Source organism: Pelophylax lessonae (genome assembly GCF_965119305.1).
Source record: "Pelophylax lessonae genome assembly, chromosome: 3".
NCBI lineage: Eukaryota > Metazoa > Chordata > Amphibia > Anura > Ranidae > Pelophylax > Pelophylax lessonae.
Genome location: NC_138770.1, coordinates 100048156 through 100069630, shown reverse-complemented (window position 1 = coordinate 100069630; position 21475 = coordinate 100048156). Strand labels below are relative to the sequence as shown.

Genomic DNA, 21475 nt, shown 5'->3' with positions numbered 1-21475 from the left:
ATTTTATTCTCCAGAGTCTCTGCAAAAAATATATTTATAATGTTTGGGAGTTCTAAGTAATTTTCTAGTAAGAAATATACTGATTTTAACTTATAAGCTAAAAATGTTAGAAATAGGCCTGGTCTTTATGTGGTTTATATGGCCTGGATTCCATTTAACCATTTCCCCCAAATAGAGGTACCTGTACATCCTTGGGTTTCAGTGGTAATACCGGGTGATGCCTGCACCTACTGGCATCATCCTGGTATCATTTTTGGCAGCCAGCGATTCTCTTTTTGGCAGAAGTGATCCAAGTGACTTATTAGCCACTTGATCACTTCTGCGGGTGGCGGAAAGGGGTCCCACCGCCCTCCCGCCACCACCTCTCCCGGGTTCTCCTGTCCCATCGCAGAAGGCGGGAGCGTTGCGCCCAGCGGCGATAGCTGCCTGGTAGAGAGAGAGAGAGAACTTCCCCTCTCTCTGTAACCTTGGAAACCGGGGGCGATGAGTATTCATCACTCCTGGTTCCGCCCCTTTGTTTACCTGGCCACCAGCGGCCAGAGAATCAGCCAATTGATTGGCTGCCTGGGGGGGGGGGGGGGGCAGAGGAGAGATTTGGGGTCTAATAGACCCCGAATCTCTCCATAAAGAGGACTTGTCACAGTCCATGTTGTCACAAGGGATATTGTTGATCCCTAGTGATAGCAATAAAGTTATTGCAAATAATAAAAATAAAAAAAAGTGTAAAAAAAAAACAGTTTTTCTAAAATAAATTAAAATATATAATGCGCCCCCATCCCACCGTGCTTACTCCCGCATGCATATGTAAACGGTGCTCTCACCACACATGTGAGGTATTTTCACGAATGTCAGCAGAAGCACAGGATCTCTATCTTACCTACTAACAGAAAGGAGATCTCCCCTGTTTACATAGGCAGAACCCTGTTCTGCCTCTCTCGGGAATGACCGCCAGGTGCCGGTGATTTTCTCCCGCTGTGTGATTGGACACAGCAGTAGTGGGTCACCGTCGGCGCACATGACCTGGAAATAAAGTTGAGGTACAGGTACGTGATTTGGTGCTGAAGGGCCGCCCTGCCGCAGTACATGTACGTGGGGGGGTCCGGAAGTGGATAAAGCACGGCCCCTCCCAAGTAAGAATTGACTTTATTATGAAGTGTCCTTAGTTTTTTCCTTTCATCTAGTGGTGTGTCTGGTTAGTAGTCACAGGCTGAAGGCGTGTATTGTGTACAGTGTGGTGTTGTCGGTGACGGTTACCAGGGAGACGCAGGTTAGTGTGTCAGGACGGAGCTGTGTGTCCTGAGTACTGCAGCCTCCAGCCAAGAGTCTTAGGTTTCCCTGTCAGTCACATTGGACACGACACCGGGTGACAGATGGCGTCCAGGAGTGCCGGCACACTGATCACCCACAACAATGCCACCTACATACCACCTGCTCTCATGCCCGGGTAAGTGTCAGTAGATGACATATGCTCCATGTCTGCACACCTAGAGGACAACTGATCCCTCTCCCCTCCCTACCTACTCACTGCCTAATGTACTGTACATAGAGGGGAAAGAAAGTGTATTCAACCATGTATAGCTCTGACATATACCGTAGTGCTGTACAGAGAACACTGAGCCTGTAAAATTACTGTCTGTACCAGGGGAGCTTACACTCTAATGCCCTGCCACACTCACACACTATTATTATAATTTTATATAGCTCCGACATATACCGCAGTGCTGTACAGAGAACACTGAGCCAATAGCATTACTGTCTGTACCAGAGGAGCTTACACTCTAATGCCCTGCCACACTCACACACTATTATTATAATTTTATATAGCTCCAACATATACCGCAGTGCTGTACAGAGAACACTGAGCCTGTAAAATTACTGTCTGTACCAGGGGAGCTTACACTCTAATGCCCTGCCACACTCACACACTATTATTATAATTTTATATAGCTCCGACATATACCGCAGTGCTGTACAGAGAACACGGAGCCAATAGCATTACTGTCTGTACCAGAGGAGCTTACACTCTAATGCCCTGCCACACTCACACACTATTATTATAATTTTATATAGCTCCAACATATACCGCAGTGCTGTACAGAGAACACTGAGCCAATAGCATTACTGTCTGTACCAGAGGAGCTTACACTCTAATGCCCTGTCACACTCACACACTATTATTATAATTTTATATAGCTCCAACATATACCGCAGTGCTGTACAGAGAACACGGAGCCAATAGCATTACTGTCTGTACCAGAGGAGCTTACACTCTAATGCCCTGCCACACTCACACACTATTATTATAATTTTATATAGCTCTGACATATACCGTATATACTCGAGTATAAGCCGACCCGAGTATAAGCCGAGACCCCTACTTTTACCACAAAAAGATGGGAAAAATCATTGACTCGAGTATAAGCCTAGGGTGAGAATGCAGGGCGGCGGGCATGGTACAGGAGAATGCAGGGTGACTGGCATGGTGCAGGAGAATGCAGGGTACTGGCATGGTGCAGGAGAATGCAGGGTGACTGGCATGGTGCAGGAGAATGCAGGGTGACTGGCATGGTGCAGGAGAATGCAGGGTGACTGGCATGGTGCAGGAGAATGCAGGGTGACTGGCATGGTGCAGGAGAATGCAGGACGGTGGGCATGGTACAGGAGAATGCAGGGTGACTGGCATGGTGCAGGAGAATGCAGGGTACTGGCATGGTGCAGGAGAATGCAGGGTGACTGGCATGGTGCAGGAGAATGCAGGGTGACTGGCATGGTGCAGGAGAATGCAGGGCGGCGGGCATGGTACAGGAGAATGCAGGGTGACTGGCATGGTGCAGGAGAATGCAGGGTGACTGGCATGGCACAGGAGAATGCAGGGTACTGGCATGGTGCAGGAGAATGCAGGGTGACTGGCATGGTGCAGGAGAATGCAGGATGACTGGCATGGTGCAGGAGAATGCAGGGTGACTGGCATGGTGCAGGAGAATGCAGGGTGACTGGCATGGTGCAGGAGAATGCAGGATGACTGGCATGGTGCAGGAGAATGCAGGGTGACTGGCATGGTGCAGGAGAATGCAGGGTACTGGCATGGTGCAGGAGAATGCAGGGTGACTGGCATGGTGCAGGAGAATGCAGGGTACTGGCATGGTACAAGAGGATCCGGGGTTGTAGGCATACTACAGGAGATGCAGTGCTGTGGGCATGGTACATGCCCGCAGCACTGCATCCCTTGTAGTGTGCCCGCAGTCCTGCATAATGGCAGGTAGTGAAGCTGTTTCACTTACCTGTTCCAGAGGCGCCTTCATTTTAAAAATGGCGCCGCCCGGCGCCGACACGTCATTGTGCACGCGCTGCCGCCGCTCGTATACTTTCGGCTATTCCCAGCCTCTCCCGAGCGGCGCCGGGAATAGCCGAAATTACACGAGCGGCGGCGGCGCATGCGCGGTGACATGTATGCGAGGAGCGGCGCCATTTTTAAACCTTAAACCCGTCGGAGCGGACAGGAAATTTTTTTTTTTTTTTCCTTGACTCGAGTATAAGCCGAGGGGGACGTTTTCAGCACAAAAAAATGTGCTGAAAAACTCGGCTTATACTCGAGTATATACGGTACCCTAGTGCTGTACAGAGAACACTGAGCCAATAACATTACTGTCTGTACCAGAGGAGCTTACACTCTAATATCTCCACCATGGTCACACACTATTATTACATATTTATTTAGTTCTCACATATTTCACAGTTTATTTTTACAAAACACTGAGCAATTTACACATACATAGTAAATGGTGTATTTATAAAGAATAAAATAAAAATTGCATAGTAATTATGCCAGTGACAGTTCATGTACATTCATTCTGTGTGAATGGGGAAAAAAAACAAAAAAAAAAAACAATGTCGTTAGGATTTTCCTGTGCTTGTTGAATGTTTTTTATTCATTTGAAATGGAAAAAAAAAAAAAACATTTGGCCACTAGATGGAGCCAATAAATTCCTGTATTTGGCGCCATATAGTGGTCAAATGCAGTATTTTCCATTTTAAATCAATGAAAAAAAAAAAAATCGACCAGCACAGGAAATAGTCTAATAACATTCATTTTTTCATTTTTGCCCCATTGACTGAATGTGCTTGCTCTTTCAGTGGCCGAATGGTTATGCAATTTGTTTTTAAAAATACACCCCTAATGGTCCCTTCTACACCTTTGTGAATGATCCCTATGATTGCAATCCTCCATATTTGCCATCATTAACCACTTAAGCCCCGGAGGATTTGGCTGCTAAACGACCAGGGGTTATTTTGCGATTCAGCACTGCGTGACTTTAACGGACAATTGCGCGGTCGTGAGACGCTGTACCTAAACGAATTTGGCGTCCTTTTTTTCCCACAAACAGAGCTTTCTTTTGGTGGTATTTGATCACCTGTGCGATTTTTTGATCACGCGCTATAAACAAAAAAAGAGCGTAAATTTTGCAAAAATAGCAATATTTTTCCCTTTTTTTTATATGAAATTCCCCCCAAAAAAAATGTAAAAATCAAAATTTTTTAAAATTTTCGGCCAATTTGTTTTATGCTACCTATGTTTGGTAAAAAAAATCGCAAAAAGCGTATTTTGATTGTTTTGCGCAAAAGTTATTGCGTTTACTGACTAAGGGAAAGATTTTTGTCATTTTTGTTGTTTTTTTTTTTTAACGCGTAATGGCGGCGATCTGCGATTTTTTTTGCGGTACTGCAACATTGCGGCGGACAGATCGGACCCTTGACTGACATTTTTGACACTTTTGGGGTTACCAGTGACATTTCTACAATAATCAGTGCTATACATATGCACTGTTACTGTAAAAATACACTGGTAGTGAAGGGGTTAACTTTATTTGAGAGGGAGGGGCTGTGTGTGTCCCTAGGGGCGTGATTCTAACTGTGATTGGCTGTGGCTTCAGCTGTATGCAGAGTGATCAACGGATCTACATAGTAGATCCATATGATCAGCTCTCATACAGAGGGGAGAATGACAGGCAGCTTGTTTACACAAGCTGCCTGACTTTCTCCCTCTCCCCCCGCCGATCGCAGAGTGGCCGGCGGACATCGGGTCCGCCGGTCACACGCGCGGGGGGGTCCGTGACCATGCGGGAGCGCGCCTGCGGCGGCGCGCGCTCACTCCCTAGACCCTCACAAGCTAGTGACGTAGCCCTACGTCACTTTGCCTGTGAGGGGCTGACCGCCGGCGTAGATCGGCGTGCGGCGGTCGGCAAGTGGTTAATGACTGCAGAGAGTGGTCAGTATCCAGGCAGACAGGTCCTCTCTGGTAGGCCTTGCAGTGAGATAGAAGGATCAGCATGGCCACCCTGAAAAGCACAAAGCAGCTTCTCCTTATATCAGGGATCCTCAAACTATGACCCTCCAGCAGAACTACACATCCCATGAGGCATTGTAAAACTCTGACCTTCACAGACACGACTAGGCATGATGGGAATTGTAGTTCCTGAACAACTGGAGGGCCATAGTTTAGAGACCCTTGCCTTATATAATGAACACATCTGACATCTGCTATATAATTACATCCTATACATAGAGGGAAGGCCTGATAACTTACTACATACGTTTATATCATGATAACTTACTACATAGGTTTATATCGTGATAACTTACTACATACGTTTATATCGTGATAACTTACTACATACGTTTATATCGTGATAACTTACTACATAGGTTTATATCGTGATAACTTACTCCATACGTTTATATCGTGATAACTTACTACATACGTTTATATCGTGATAACTTACTACTCTGCTCCTTTACAAGGCATACCTAAAACTAATAAGAAGAGAGCAGCCTCCTTTTTATAGCATTGTGTTGTAATTTGCAGTAATTTGTAGCAGAGATCTCGAGGAATGGATACGATTGTGTACGCAACAATCAGAGGAATAAAAGTGATTTGCACATACTGTTTGGATAAGATCCTTGGGAGTATTATGTGTACACTACCGCCCCCTGCTGTCACACAGACATGATGCCATATTTTCCTTTAACTCAAAATGAGAGTACCAACCATGATATCATAGATCCCATTCTGTTAGGTCTGATGTACACCTTTCTGCCAAACACATTATTTATAAAGAAATCTTTTTACTGCAGTCAGATTTCCATCCAAATTCTAATTCCTGATTCTATGTGTGATTATAAAAGAAGAGCATGTGTCAGAATAATCAATGTTTGTATATTACATTGTACTGTGTGCAAATAATAGGAGCTAGAAAAAAACACAGGTAGTAATTGCTGCTCCCACTTACCTTGGTGGTCAGTATGGTTCGCCTCTTACATTGGTGGTCAGTATGGTTCTCCTCTTACATTGGTGGTCAGTATGATTCTCCTCTTACATTGGTGGTCAGTAAGGTTCTCCCCTTACATTGGTGGTCAGTGTGGTTCTCCTCTTGCATTGGTGGTCAGTGTGGTTCTCCCCTTACATTGGTTTTCAGTGTGGTTCTCCCCTTACATTGATAATCAGTGTGGTTCTCCTCTTACATTGTGGTCAGTGTGGTGCTCCCACTTGCATTGGTGGTCAGTGTGGTGCTCTCACTTACATTGGTGGTCAGTGTGGTTCTCCTCTTACATTGGTGGTCAGTAGGGTTCTCCTCTTACATTGGTGGTCAGTATGGTTCTCCTCTTACATTGGTAGTCAGTGTGGTTCTCCTCTTACATTGGTGGTCAGTGTGGTTCTCCTCTTACATTGGTAGTCAGTGTGGTTCTCCTCTTACATTGGTGGTCAGTGTGGTTCTCCTCTTACATTGGTGGTCAGTAGGGTTCTCCTCTTACATTGGTGGTCAGTGTGCTTCTCCTCTAATATTGGTGGTCAGTAGGGTTCTCCTCTTACATTGGTGGTCAGTGTGGTTCTCCTCTTACATTGGTGGTCAGTATGATTCTCCTCTTACATTGGTAGTCAGTGTGGTTCTCCTCTTACATTGGTAGTCAGTGTGGTTCTCCTCTTACATTGGTGGTCAGTGTGGTTCTCCTCTTACATTGGTAGTCAGTGTGGTTCTCCTCTTACATTGGTGGTCAGTGTGGTTCTCCTCTTACATTGGTGGTCAGCGTGGTTCTCCTCTTACATTGGTGGTCAGTGTGGTTCTCCTCTTAAATTGGTGGTCAGTGTGGTGCTCCTCTTACATTGGTGGTCAGTATAGTTCTCCTCTTACATTGGTAGTCAATGTGGTTCTCCTCTTACATTCAGGGCTGTTTTTAACACAGGGCAAAAGGGGCAGCTGCCCCGGGCCCAGTCATTGTTGTGGGGCCCAAAGCAGCTCCCCCTTGAGCCCACACTGCCCGCAAATAGCTGAAAACTGAATTTGGGAGGGCCCAAGAAAATGTTTGCCCAGGGTCCAATCAATATTAAAGATGGCCCTGCTTACATTGGTGGTCAGTGTGGTGCTCCTCTTACATTGGAGGTCAGTGTGGTTCTCCTCTTACTTTAGTGGTCAGTGTGGTGCTCCTCTTACATTGGTAGTCAGTATGGTTCTCCTCTTACATTGGTAGTCACTGTGGTTCTCCTCTTACATTGGTGGTCAGTGTGGTGCTGCTCTTACATTGGTGGTCAGTGTGGTTCTCCTCTTACATTGGTGGTCAGTGTGGTGCTGCTCTTACATTGATAGTCAGTGTGGTTCTCCTCTTACATTGGTAGTCAGTATGGTTCTCCTCTTACATTGGTAGTCAGTATGGTTCTCCTCTTACATTGGTAGTCAGTGTGGTGCTCCTCTTACATTGGTAGTTGGTGTGGTTCTCCTCTTACATTGGTGGTCAGTGTGGTTCTCCTTTTACATTGGTGGTCAGTGTGGTTCTCCTCTTACATTGGTAATCTGTATGGTTCTCCTCTTACATTGGTGGTCAGTGTGGTTCTCCTCTTACATTGGTAGTCAGTATGGTTCTTTTCTTACATTGGTGGTCAGTGTGGTTCTCCTCTTACATTCGTAGTCAGTGTGGTTCTCTTCTTACATTGGTGGTCAGTGTGGTTCTCCTCTTACATTGGTGGTCAGTATGGTTCTCCTCTTACATTGGTAGTCAGTGTGATTCTCCTCTTACATTGGTGGTCAGTGTGGTTCTCCTCTTATATTGGTGGTCAGTGTGGTTCCCCCTCTAACATTGGTGGTCAGTGTGGTTCTCCTCTTACATTGGTGGTCAGTGTGGTGCTCCTCTTACATTGGTGGTCAGTGTGGTTCTCCTCTTACATTAGTGGTCAGTGTGGTGCTCCTCTTACATTGGTGGTCAGTGTGGTTCTCCTCTTACATTGGTAGTCACTGTGGTTCTCCTCTTACATTGGTGGTCAGTATGGTGCTCCTCTCACGTTGGTGGTCAGTATGGTGCTCCTCTTACATTGGTGGTCAGTATGGTTCTCCTCTTACATTGGTGGTCAGTGTGGTGCTGCTCTTACATTGGTGGTCAGTGTGGTTCTCCTCTTACATTGGTAGTCAGTGTGGTTCTCCTCTTACATTGGTAGTCAGTATGGTTCTCCTCTTACATTGGTGGTCAGTGTGGTTCTCCTCTTACATTGGTAGTCAGTATGGTTCTTCTCTTACATTGGTGGTCAGTATGGTTCTCCTCTTACATTGGTGGTCAGTATGGTTCTCCTCTTACATTGGTAGTCAGTGTGGTTCTCCTCTTACATTGGTGGTCAGTGTGGTTCCCCCTCTAACATTGGTGGTCAGTGTGGTTCTCCTCTTACATTGGTGGTCAGTGTGGTGCTCCTCTTACATTGATGGTCAGTATGGTTCTCCTCTTACATTGGTAGTCAGTGTAGTTCTTCTTTTATATGTGTGGTCAGTATGGTTCTCCTCTTACATTGGTAGTCAGTGTGGTTCTCCTCTTACATTGGTGGTCAGTGTGGTGCTCCTCTTACATTGGTGGTCAGTGTGGTTCTCCTCTTACATTGGTGGTCAGTGTGGTTCTCCTCTTACATTGGTAGTCAGTGTAGTTCTTCTCTTATATGTGTGTTCAGTGTGGTGCTCCTCTTACATTGGTAGTCAGTGTGGTTCTCCTCTTACATTGGTGGTCAGTGTGGTGCTTCTCTTACATTGGTGGTCAGTATGGTTCTCCTCTTACATTGGTAGTCAGTGTGGTTCTCCTTTTACATTGGTGGTCAGTATGGTTCTCCTCTTACATTGGTAGTCAGTGTGGTTCTCCTCTTACATTGGTGGTCAGTGTGGTTCTCCTCTTACATAGGTGGTCAGTGTGGTTCTCCTCTTACATTGGTGGTCAGTGTGGTGCTTCTCTTACATAGGTGGTCAGTGTGGTTCTCCTCTTACATTGGTGGTCAGTGTGGTTCTCCTCTTACATTGGTGGTCAGTAGGGTTCTCCTCTTACATTGGTAGTCAGTGTGGTTCTCCTCTTACATTTGTGGTCAGTATGGTTCTCCTCTTACGTTGGTAGCCAGTGTAGTTCTCCCATACATTTGGTCCATGTAGTACCCTTGTACATTGATGGTCAGTGTATTGCCCCTGTACATTGTTGGTCAGTGTATTGCCCCTGTACATTGGTGGTCATTTTAGTTCTCCTGTACATTAGTGGTCAGTGTAGTTCTCCCGTACATTAGTAGTCAGTGTATTGCCCCTGAACATTGGTGGTCAGTGTAGTTCTCCTGTACATTGGTGGTCAGTGTAGTTCTCTCATACATTGGTGGTCAGTCTAGTGTCCTTGTACACTGGTGGTCAGTTTAGTGCCCTTGTACATCGGTGGTCAGTGCTGTTCCCCCATACATCGGTGGTCAGTTCTGTTCCCCCATACATTGGTAGTCAGTGCAGTGCCCTTGTACATTGGTGGTCAGTGTAGTGCCCCCATGCATTGGTGGTCAGTGTAGTGCCCCCGTACATTGGTGGTCATTGTAGTGCCCCCGTACATTGGTGGTCATTGTAGTGCCCCCTTACATTGGTGGTCATTGTAGTGCCCCATACATTGGTGGTCAGTGTAGTGCCTCCATACATTGGTTGTCAGTGTAGTGCCCCCGTACGTTGGTGTTCAGTGTAGTGCCCTTGTACATTGATGGTCAGTGTAGTGCCCCCATACATTGGTGGTCATTGTAGTGCCCCCGTACATTGGTGGTCATTGTAGTGCCCCGTACATTGGTGGTCAGTGTAGTGCCCTTGTACATTGATGGTCAGTGTAGTGCCCTTGTACATTGATGGTCAGTGTAGTGCTCCCGTACATTGGTGGTCAGTGTAGTTCCCCCGTACATTGGTGGTCGGTGTAGTGCTCCCGTACATTGGTGGTCAGTGTAGTTCCCCCATACATTGGTGGTCAGTGTAGTTCCCCCATACATTGGTGGTCAGTGTAGTTCTCCTGTACATTAGTGGTCAATGTATTGCCCCTGTACATTGGTGGTCATTGCAGTTCTCCTGAACATTGGTGATCATTGTAGTTCTCCTGTACATTGGTGGTCAGTGTAGTTCTCCTGTACATTGGTGGTCAGTATAGTTCTCCCGTACATTGGTGGTCAGTGTAGTGCCCTTGTACATTGATGGTCAGTGTAGTGCCCCCATACATCGGTGGTCAGTACTGTTCCCCCATACATTGGTGGTTAGTGTAGTGCTCCTTGTACATTGGTGGTCAGTGTAGTGCCCCCGTACATTGGTGGTCAGTGTAGTGCCCTTGTACATTGGTGGTCAGTGTAGTGCCCTTGTACATTGGTGGTCAGTGTAGTGCCCTTGTACATTGATGGTCAGTGTAGTGCCCTTGTACATTGGTGGTCAGTGTAGTGCCCTTGTACATTGGTGGTCAGTGTAGTGCCCTTGTACATTGATGGTCAGTGAAGTGCCCTTGTACAATGGTGGTCAGTGTAGTGCCCCTGTGCATTGGTGGTCAGTGTAGTGCCCCGATACATTGGTGGTCATTGTAGTGCCCCCGTACATTGCTGGTCATTGTAGTTCCCCCTTACATTGGTGGTCATTGTAGTGCCCCATACATTGGTGGTCAGTGTAGTGCCTCCGTACATTGGTGGTCAGTGTAGTGCCTCCGTACATTAGTGGTCATTGTAGTGCCCCCGTACATTGGTGGTCATTGTATTGCCCCTGTACATTGGTTTTCAGTGTAGTGCCCCTATACATTGGTGGTCAGTGTAGTGCCCCCGTACATTGGCAGTCAGTGTAGTGCCCCCGTACATTGGTGGTCAGTGTTGTGCCCCGGTACATTGGTGGTCAGTGTAGTTCACCCATACATTGGTGGTCAGTGTAGTTCCCTTGTACATTAGGGGTCAGTGTAGTGCCCCCGTACATTGGTGGTCAGTGTAGTTCTCCCGTATATTGGTGGTCAGTGTAGTTCTCCCGTATATTGGTGGTCAGTTTAGTTCCCCCGTACATTGGTGGTCAGTGTAGTGCCCCCGTACATTGGTGGTCAGTGTAGTTCCCCCGTACATTGGTGGTCAGTGTAGTTCCCCTATACATTGATGGTCAGTGTAGTTCCCTTGTACATTGATGGTCAGTGTAGTGCCCTTGTACATTGATGGTCAGTGTAGTGCTCCTATACATTGGTGGTCAGTGTAGTTCCCCCATACATTGGTGGTCAGTGTAGTGCTCCCTTACATTGGTGGTCAGTGTAGTTCCCCCATACATTGGTGGTCAGTGTAGTTCCCCCGTACATTGGTGGTCAGTGTAGTTCCCCCATACATTGGTGGTCATTGTAGTGCCCCGTACATTGGTGGTCATTGTAGTGCCCCGTACATTGGTGGTCAGTGTAGTGCCCTTGTACATTGATGGTCAGTGTAGTGCCCCCGTACATTGGTGGTCAGTGTAGTTCTCCCGTATATTGGTGGTCAGTTTAGTTCCCCCGTACATTGGTGGTCAGTGTAGTGCCCCCGTACATTGGTGGTCAGTGTAGTGCTCCCGTACATTGGTGGTCAGTGTAGTTCCCCCATACATTGGTGGTCAGTGTAGTTCCCCCATACATTGGTGGTCAGTGTAGTTCCCCCATACATTGGTGGTCAGTGAAGTTCCCCCGTACATTGGTGGTCAGTGTAGTGCCCTTGTACATTGGTGGTCAGTGTAGTGCCCCTGTACATTGGTGTTCAGTGTAGTGCCCCTGTACATTGGTGGTCAGTGTAGTGCCCCCATACATTGGCGGTCAGTGTAGTGCCCCCGTACATTGGTGGTCAGTGTAGTGCCCCGGTACATTGGTGGTCAGTGTAGTTCACCCGTACATTGGTGGTCAGTGTAGTTCCCTTGTACATTGGGGGTCAGTGTAGTGCCCCCGTACATTGGTGGTCAGTGTAGTTCTCCAGTATATTGGTGGTCAGTGTAGTTCTCCCGTATAGTGGTGGTCAGTTTAGTTCCCCCGTACATTGGTGGTCAGTGTAGTGCCCCCGTACATTGGTGGTCAGTGTAGTGCCCCCGTACATTGGTGGTCAGTGTAGTTCCCCTATATATTGGTGGTCAGTGTAGTTCCCTTGTACATTGGTGGTCAGTGTAGTTCCCTTGTACATTGGGGGTCAGTGTAGTGCCCCCGTACATTGGTGGTCAGTGTAGTTCTCCGTGGCCATGTTAGATCTCTTGCACAGAGGTAAGTGATGATTGGTTATTCATGGATCTTCTGTGCCATAGGTTCCTATGTCCAGCCATAAGTCGTTTAGCTGAGGACAATGATCATTATAGGTCAGTGAAGGCCTATTGTGACCTCCCGTGGTGGTGGTGGGTCTCCTGACACATGGGGGAGGTGGGTCTCCTGACACATGGTGGTGGTGGGTTCTCCTGACCCATGGCGGTGGTGGTTTCTCCTAACACATGGTGGTGGTGGGTTCTCCTGACACATGGTGGTGGTGGGTTCTCCTGACACATGGCAGTGGTGGGTCTCCTGACACATGGTGGTGGTGGGTTCTCCTGGCACATGACGGTGGTGGGTTCTCCTGACCCATGGCGGTGGTGGGTTCTCCTGACACATGGTGGTGGTGGGTTCTCCTGGCACATGGTGGTGGTGGGTCTCCTGACACATGGTGGTGGTGGGTTCTCCTGACACATGGCGGTGGTGGGTTCTCCTGACACATGGTGGGGGTGGGTTCTCCTGACACATGGTGGTGGTGGGCTCTCCTGACACATGGTGGTGGTGGGCTCTCCTGACACATGGTGGTGGTGGGTTTTCCTACATGGTGGTGGTGGGTTCTCCTGACACATGGTGGTGGTGGGTTTTCCTACATGGTGGTGGTGGGTTCTCCTGACACATGGTGGTGGTGGGTTCTCCTGACCCATGGCGGTGGTGGGTTCTCCTGACACATGGCGGTGGTGGGTTCTCCTGGCACATGGTGGTGGTGGGTCTCCTGACACATGGTGGTGGTGGGTTCTCCTGACACATGGTGGGGGTGGGCTCTCCTGACCCATGGTGGTGGTGGGTTCTCCTAACACATGGTTGTGGTGGTGGGTTCTCCTGACACATGGTGGGGGTGGGCTCTCCTGACACATGGTGGTGGTGGGTTCTCCTGACCCATGGCGGTGGTGGGTTCTCCTGACACATGGCGGTGGTGGGTTCTCCTGACACATGGCGGTGGTGGATTCTCCTGGCACATGGTGGTGGTGTGTTCTCCTGACCCATGGCGGTGGTGGGTTCTCCTGATACATGGTGGTGGTGGGTTCTCCTGGCACATGGTGGTGGTGTGTTCTCCTGACCCATGGCGGTGGTGGGTTCTCCTGACACATGGCGGTGGTGGGTTCTCCTGGCACATGGCGGTGGTGGGTTCTCCTGACACATGGCGGTGGTGGGTTCTCCTGACACATGGCGGTGGTGGGTTCTCCTGGCACATGGTGGTGGTGGGTTCTCTTGACCCATGGCGGTGGTGGGTTCTCCTGACACGTGACGGTGGTAGGTTCTCCTGGCACATGGTGGTGGTGGGTTCTCCTGACACATGGCGGTGGTGGGTTCTCCTGACACATGGTGGTGGTGGGTTCTCCTGACACATGGTGGTGGTGGGTTCTCCTGGCACATGGTAGTGGTGGGTTCTCTTGACCCATGGCGGTGGTGGGTTCTCCTGACACGTGACGGTGGTGGGTTCTCCTGGCACATGGTGGTGGTGGGTTCTCCTGACACATGGCGGTGGTGGGTTCTCCTGACACATGGTGGTGGTGGGTTCTCCTGGCACATGGTGGTGGTGGGTTCTCCTGACACATGGCGGTGGTGGGTTCTCCTGACACATGGTGGTGGTGGGTTCTCCTGACACATGGTGGTGGTGGGTTCTCCTGGCACATGGTGGTGGTGGGTTCTCTTGACCCATGGCGGTGGTGGGTTCTCCTGACACATGGTGGGGGTGGGTCTCCTGACACATGGTGGTGGTGGGTTCTCCTGACACATGGCAGTGGTGGGCTCTCCTGACACATTGTGGGGGTGGGTTCTCCTGACACATGGTGGGGGTGGGTTCTCCTGACACATGGCGGTGGTGGGCTCTCCTGACACATTGTGGGGGTGGGTTCTCCTGACACATGGCGGTGGTGGGTTCTCCTGACACATGGTGGTTGTGGGTTCTCCTGACACATGGTGGTGGTGGGTTCTCTTGACCCATGGCGGTGGTGGGTTCTCCTGACACGTGACGGTGGTGGGTTCTCCTGGCACATAGTGGTGGTGGGTTCTCCTGACACATGGCGGTGGTGGGTTCTCCTGACACATGGTGGTGGTGGGTTCTCCTGGCACATGGTGGTGGTGGGTTCTCCTGACACATGGCGGTGGTGGGTTCTCCTGACACATGGTGGTGGTGGGTTCTCCTGACACATGGTGGTGGTGGGTTCTCCTGGCACATGGTGGTGGTGGGTTCTCTTGACCCATGGCGGTGGTGGGTTCTCCTGACACATGGTGGGGGTGGGTCTCCTGACACATGGTGGTGGTGGGTTCTCCTGACACATGGCAGTGGTGGGCTCTCCTGACACATTGTGGGGGTGGGTTCTCCTGACACATGGTGGGGGTGGGTTCTCCTGACACATGGCGGTGGTGGGCTCTCCTGACACATTGTGGGGGTGGGTTCTCCTGACACATGGCGGTGGTGGGTTCTCCTGACACATGGTGGTTGTGGGTTCTCCTGACACATGGCGGTGGTGGGCTCTCCTGACACATTGTGGGGGTGGGTTCTCCTGACACATGGCGGTGGTGGGTTCTCCTGACACATGGTGGTTGTGGGTTCTCCTGACACATGGCGGTGGTGGGTTCTCCTGGCACATGGTGGTGGTGGGTTCTCCTTACACATGGTGGTGGTGGATTCTCCTGACACATGGCAGTGGTGGGCTCTCCTGACACATTGTGGGGGTGGGTTCTCCTGACACATGGTGGGGATGGGTTCTCCTGACACATGGCGGTGGTGGGCTCTCCTGACACATTGTGGGGGTGGGTTCTCCTGACACATGGTGGGGGTGGGTTCTCCTGACACATGGCGGTGGTGGGTTCGCCTGATGCATGGTGTGATACAGAAGCCTGGCACTTCCAGAAAATAGTGCGGAGTGCGTTATCTGTATATGGGGGAGGGGAGAGGATGGAAATCTTTCATTAAGCTGTGTGTATGGTAGACGTCCTCCCAGACATCCCTGGTAATTGGGCTTTGTTTTATTGGCTGTATAATGAGGCACAAGGGTACAATCCTGGCCAGCGATGGATGGATGGATGGCAGGCTGGCAGCCCACTCACCGCTCATACTGATGAGGATTGGAATGGCACATCATTTGTGATAATAGTTACACACTGGATGTGGGGCCCCTCGGGGGGCTTTTCTTTTTCTCTTTTATTAGCGGAGTTTCCTGCCCGGTAGTCATTACAATGATATTCCATGTCAGGGAAATTTACTCCCCGCCATCCCTACCGCCTCCAAACATAACCCTTTCCTAGTAGTTATAAAGCTTCATAACATTATTATTATTATATGGCGCTGTCTGTACCGGGCCTTCCCAAAGTGGTTGTAAAATAGAAATGAAACGCAAAACATTTTTGTATAGGTATAAAAAACTATAAATACATTTTTTCCTCTCTTTTATAAGTGATCACATTCCCTCTGTTCTCAGCTGCATAAGAGCTGGGAGAGGAGAAACAACAGCACGCTAAGCTTCCCAGTGAATGGCTGTGCAGTGGGGGCATGTCAGGACAAGTCTGATCATTGAAGGAGAGTACACTGAGTTTCCAGCATAGCAAGATAACTGACCACACTGTGCTCTCATGCTTAGTGTGGTCAGTTTTTAATAGGAAAGCAAAGGGACTGGCAGGAACACCAGGGATTTCACATAAAGGAAGCAATAAAAAGAGAACAGGATACATTTTCATACAAGTACATGGTACAGCAGGCACATATCAGGAATTTGAAATGCATACCTCCCAATTATTCCAGATTCAGCGGGACCATCCTAGGATTTTATGTAACTCCCGGTGTCCCATGAATCCGGGTCCTGCAGTGGAGCCCAGTGCCAAAACATGTTCTGCTACTGGATTCCACTACTCCCCCCGTCCGGGGCGTGATGTGCTGAGACTAAGCCTCGCTCCGTGCCCAGCAACACAGTTTCCCCATCTCCACTGCCCACTCGCCCGCTGCAAATCCCCTCGCTTGCTGTACATCCCCTCACCCGCTGCACATCCCCTGCCTGCTGTACATCCCCTCGCCTGCTGTACATCCCTGCTGCACATCCCCTGCCTGCTGCACATCCCCTGCCTGCTGCACATCCCCTGCCTGCTTTACATTCCCCTGCCTGCTGCACATCCCCCACCTTCTGCAAATCCCCCGCCTGCTGCACATCCCCTGCCTGCTTTACATTCCCCTTTCTGCTGCACATCCCCCACCTTCTGCACATCCCCCGCCTGCTGCACATCCCCTGCCTGCTGCACATCCCCTGCTTGCTGCACATCTCCCACCTGCTGCACATCCCCTCACCTGCTGTACATCCCTCGCCCACTGCACATTCCCTCGCCTGCTGTACATCCCACGCCCGCTGCACATCCCCTCACCCACTGCACATCCCCTCACCTGCTGTACATCCCCTCGCCTGCTGTACATTCCCCTGCCTGCTGCACATCCCCCACCTGCTGCACATCCCCCACCTGCTGTACATCCCCTCGCCCGCAGCACATCCCCTCACCCACTACACATCCCCTGCCTGCTGCACATCCCCCACCTGCTGTACATCCCCTCGCCCGCAGCACATCCGTTCACCCACTACACATCCCCTGCCTGCTGCACATCCCCCACCTGCTGTACATCCCCTGCCTGCTGCACATCCCCTCACCTGCTGTACATCCCCTGCCTGCTGTACATCCCCTCGCCCGCTGCACATCCCCTGCATACTGCACATCCCCTGCCTGCTGCACATCCCTTGCCTGCTGCACATCCCCTCGCCCGCTGCACATCCCCTGCCTGCTGCACATCCCCTGCCTGCTGTACATCCCCTCGCCTGCTGCACATCCCCTGCCTGCTGTACATCCCCTGCCTGCTGTACATCCCCTCGCCCGCTGCACATCCCCTGCATACTGCACATCCCCTGCCTGCTGTACATCCCCTCGCCTGCTGCACATCCCCTCGCCCGCTGCACATCCCCTGCCTGCTGCACATCCCCTGCCTGCTGTACATCCCCTCGCCTGCTGCACATCCCCTGCCTGCTGTACATCCCCTGCCTGCTGCACATCCCCTGCCTGCTGTACATCCCCTCGCCTGCTGCACATCCCCTGCCTGCTGCACATCCCCTGCCTGCTACACATCCCCTGCCTGCTGTACATCCCCTTGCCCGCTGCACATCCCCTGCCTGCTGCACATCATCCCACCTGCTGCACATCCCCTCACCTGCTTCACATCCCCTCGCCCGCTGCACATCCCCTTCCTGCTTCACATCCCCTCACCCACTGTACAACCCCTGTCCGCTGCACATCCCCTCACCTGCTGTACATCCCCTCACCCACTGCACATCCCCTGCCTGCTGCACATCCCCTGCCTGCTGTACATCCCCTTGCCCGCTGCACATCCCCTGCCTGCTGCACATCCCCTGCCTGCTGTACATCCCCTTGCCCGCTGCACATCCCCTGCCTGCTGCACATCATCCCACCTGCTGCACATCCCCTCACCTGCTGCACATCCCCTCGCCCGCTGCACATCCCCTTCCTGCTTCACATCCCCTCACCCACTGTACAACCCCTGCCTGCTGCACATCCCCTGCCTGCTGTACATCCCCTTGCCCGCTGCACATCCCCTGCCTGCTGTACATCCCCTTGCCCGCTGCACATCCCCTGCCTGCTGCACATCATCCCACCTGCTGCACATCCCCTCACCTGCTGCACATCCCCTCGCCCGCTGCACATCCCCTGCCTGCTGTACATCCCCCGCCCGCTGCACATCCCCTGACTGCTGTACATCCCCCGCCCGCTGCACATCCCCTCGCCTGCTGCACATTCCCCACCTGATATCCCATACGAGGAGGGAGAAGGAGGTAGGCTAGGTCTAGACCACCTCCTCCCCAAGTCACCCTGTGCCCACCCACAGCTCCCGCAGAGATCAGATTTTGAAGGGCTCATGCACACTGCATCTCAAAGAAGCTCAAAAAAGCTGCTATTACAGGCAGAAAAACCCCCACCAAACTCGTGTTTGCTCTTACAAGCAGAAAGGATGCCTAAGTGCCAAAAAAGCGTAAAAGAATGCACACTGAAAAAAAGGAAAAATTAGCTGAGGGGAGAGTTTGTGAAAAAAGATGCTTATGCTCAAAAAAGCTCAAAGAAGCTCAAAAAACGTGCAAAATTGCCTTACTGGAGCCCATTAGAAAGATATTACTCGCATCCCTACATGAACAACAATATACAGAGATGCCCTCTAAATTGGACTTTGAAGGGCAAAAAGGTTGAAAAAATGTATAGTAGAGGTAAGAAGAGAAAAAAAAATAAACATTTTTATTTTTCAAAAAATATAAATTTGATTTACACAGACAATAAAAATATGACATACAAATTTGGATACACAATTTAAAAGAATACGCGGTTAACATGCTCTACAAAGGCTGGCACTCATGAAAAACTGCTAACAACATGGACAGCTGAGATCCAACGCGTTTCGAGATATGAGGTCTTTCTCTTTGTCAGGGGTCTAAGAATGCATTTATACACGCATAAATCTAAGAAGTTAAGACAATCCCATTAATTAGGTAATTAAGGTCAACCTCAATGGCCAACCTTCGGAATTCCTTTTGCATGAATTACTGCATCAATAGGGCGGGGCGTGGAGGCGATCAGCCTGTGGCACTGCTGAGGTGTTATGGAAGCCCAGGTTGCTTTGATAGCGGCTTCCAACTCATCTGCATTGTTAGGTCTGGTGTCTCTCATCTTCCTCTTGACAATACTCCACAGATTCTCTATTGGGTTTAGGTCAGGCGAATTTGGAGGCCAATCAATCACAGTGATACCATGATCATTAAACCAGGTATTGGTACTTTTGGTTGGACCTTTTGGCTGGTGTTTGTCCACTATGTTTTATCAAGTCCAAAGTCAGCGTAGTCCTCTACCAGGAAATTCTAGAACACTTCATGCTTCCCTCTGCTGACCAGCTTTATGGAGATGCTAATTTCATTTGCCAGCAGGACTTGGCACCTGCCCACACTGCCAAAAGTACCAATACATGGTTTAATGATCATGGTACCTCTGTGCTTGATTGGGGAGCAAATTGGGGAGCAAACTCTCCTGACCTAAACCCAATAGAGAATCTGTGGGGGATTGTCAAGAGGAAGATGAGAGACACCAGACCCAACAATGCAGATGAGCTGAAGGCCACCATCAAAGAATCCTGGGCTTCCATAACACCTCAGCAGTGCCACAGACTGATCGCCTCCATGCCACACCATATTGATGCAGTAATTCATGCAAAAGGAGCCCCGACCGAGTATTGAACAGAGGCGGACTGGGCCGGGAGGCAGGGAGGCGATTGCCCTCCAGGCCGCTCTGATGCTTCCTAAAAAGGCCACTCGCTCCGCACCGATTCCACCCCTGCAGACAGGCAGGACACCCGCCGGCCGCCGCTACATTGTGTTATACTTGCGGAGCATCACTGCTCTGCTGCAGCTCTGCAAGTATACTATAATGTAGCGGCGGCCGGCGGGTGTCCTGCCTGTCTGCAGGGGTGGAATCGGTGCGGAGCGAGTGGCCTTTTTGACTGGTGAGTCCAGTCACTTCCCTGTCAGGCGGAGTGATCTCCACCCGACAGATGCTTTCTAGTCCCGGCCGAGTGTGATGTCATCCAGAGGCCAGGAGGCGGGAAGAAAGGACGGAGGAGAGTGCTTCTGCAAGGAACTGCGAGGAGCCAGCCCAGTGAAGCCCTGTGGAATAGTGAGTTTTCAGAGGCTGCTCAGGCTGATAATACACCTTACATAAGGCAATGTTATGTCAGTGTTGTAGATGTGTGAAATGGCTCAAGTGATTAACTCATTGAGGCGAGGAGTTAATTTACAATGCTGTTTGTAAAATGCAGCATGGAGGGGGTTAATGTACTGCCAATGGCCACTAATGCATTAGTGACCAGTGACAGTTAATTAACCCCTTTGTGCTGCATTAGTGACAGTGGCACCAGTGTCAGTGTTAATTAACCCCTGTATTGTGCAGCATGAAATGGTTAATAAACACTGACACTGGTACAACTAATGCAGCACAAAGGGGTTAATGACTGCCACTAGTCACTACTGCATCAGTGTCCAGTGGTGTATTTTATTTTTGTGCTACCCTAGGCAAGATTTAAATCGGGCACCCCCATCTAAATGTATCCCACCCCAGCCACAGTATACTGTTCTTGTCTCAGGGTCTGATGAGGAAGCCACAGCTGTTCACAATGAATGGCTGCGGCTTCCTTATCAGACCCTGGGACATGAGGGCAGAGGATGGGGGTCAGTGGGACATAGGACGGGGTCAGCAGGGCAGAGAATGTGGCTGCAATGGTAAGCACTGATCAGGAGCAATAAATAAGCTGGATTGATATGCAGCACTAGTAGGTGGCAATGATGGACACTGATAGGTGGCACTGATCAAGCTGCACTGATGAGGCTGAGCTTATATGCACTGGTGAGGCTGCATTGATGGGCAATGATCAGGCTGCACTGATGAGGCTGCACTGATGGACACTGGTGGTGCTGCGTTGATGGGGACTGATGAGGCTGCATGGATGGAAACTGATGAGGCTGCACTGGTGGACACTGATGAGGCTGAAAAAGTGAAAAAATGTGGCTCTCAACAGCTTGATAAAACACAAAATAAATTATTCCAATGTGCAAACGTTCGTGCAAAAAAACAGTTTCTAGTGTCCAAAAAAAAAAAAGGGTTAAGCAAACAGCCAATGATGGAAACACAGACTTGATAGGAGTGAATCTCAAAAAAGCCTCCACCTACACACGATCACCCAGTGAAATGTATAGGTACCGCTTACCAGAACCACTGGACCCCTTAGTTATAGGGGGTCAAACACGCTTATTGATCCACATCAGATCCAACCTTGCACATCCCCCTCTCACACAGGCGACAGTGTGTAGCCAAATCGATGGAG

At 50.0% G+C, this 21475-nt stretch overlaps 1 protein-coding gene across 1 annotated transcript in view; it reads left to right on the top strand.

Moving 5' to 3' along the window:
* Positions 1 to 1267: 1267 nt before the first annotated feature.
* The window catches only part of CIMIP2C (ciliary microtubule inner protein 2C), a gene marked incomplete at its 3' end in the record, with an annotated part of 70960 nt that continues 50752 nt past the window's right edge, over positions 1268 to 21475 (top strand). The window contains exon 1 of the mRNA XM_082250784.1: positions 1268 to 1444. Coding sequence (XP_082106910.1) covers positions 1371 to 1444 — 74 coding nt within the window. The 5' untranslated portion in view covers positions 1268 to 1370. The remainder of the gene's footprint in view (positions 1445 to 21475) is intronic.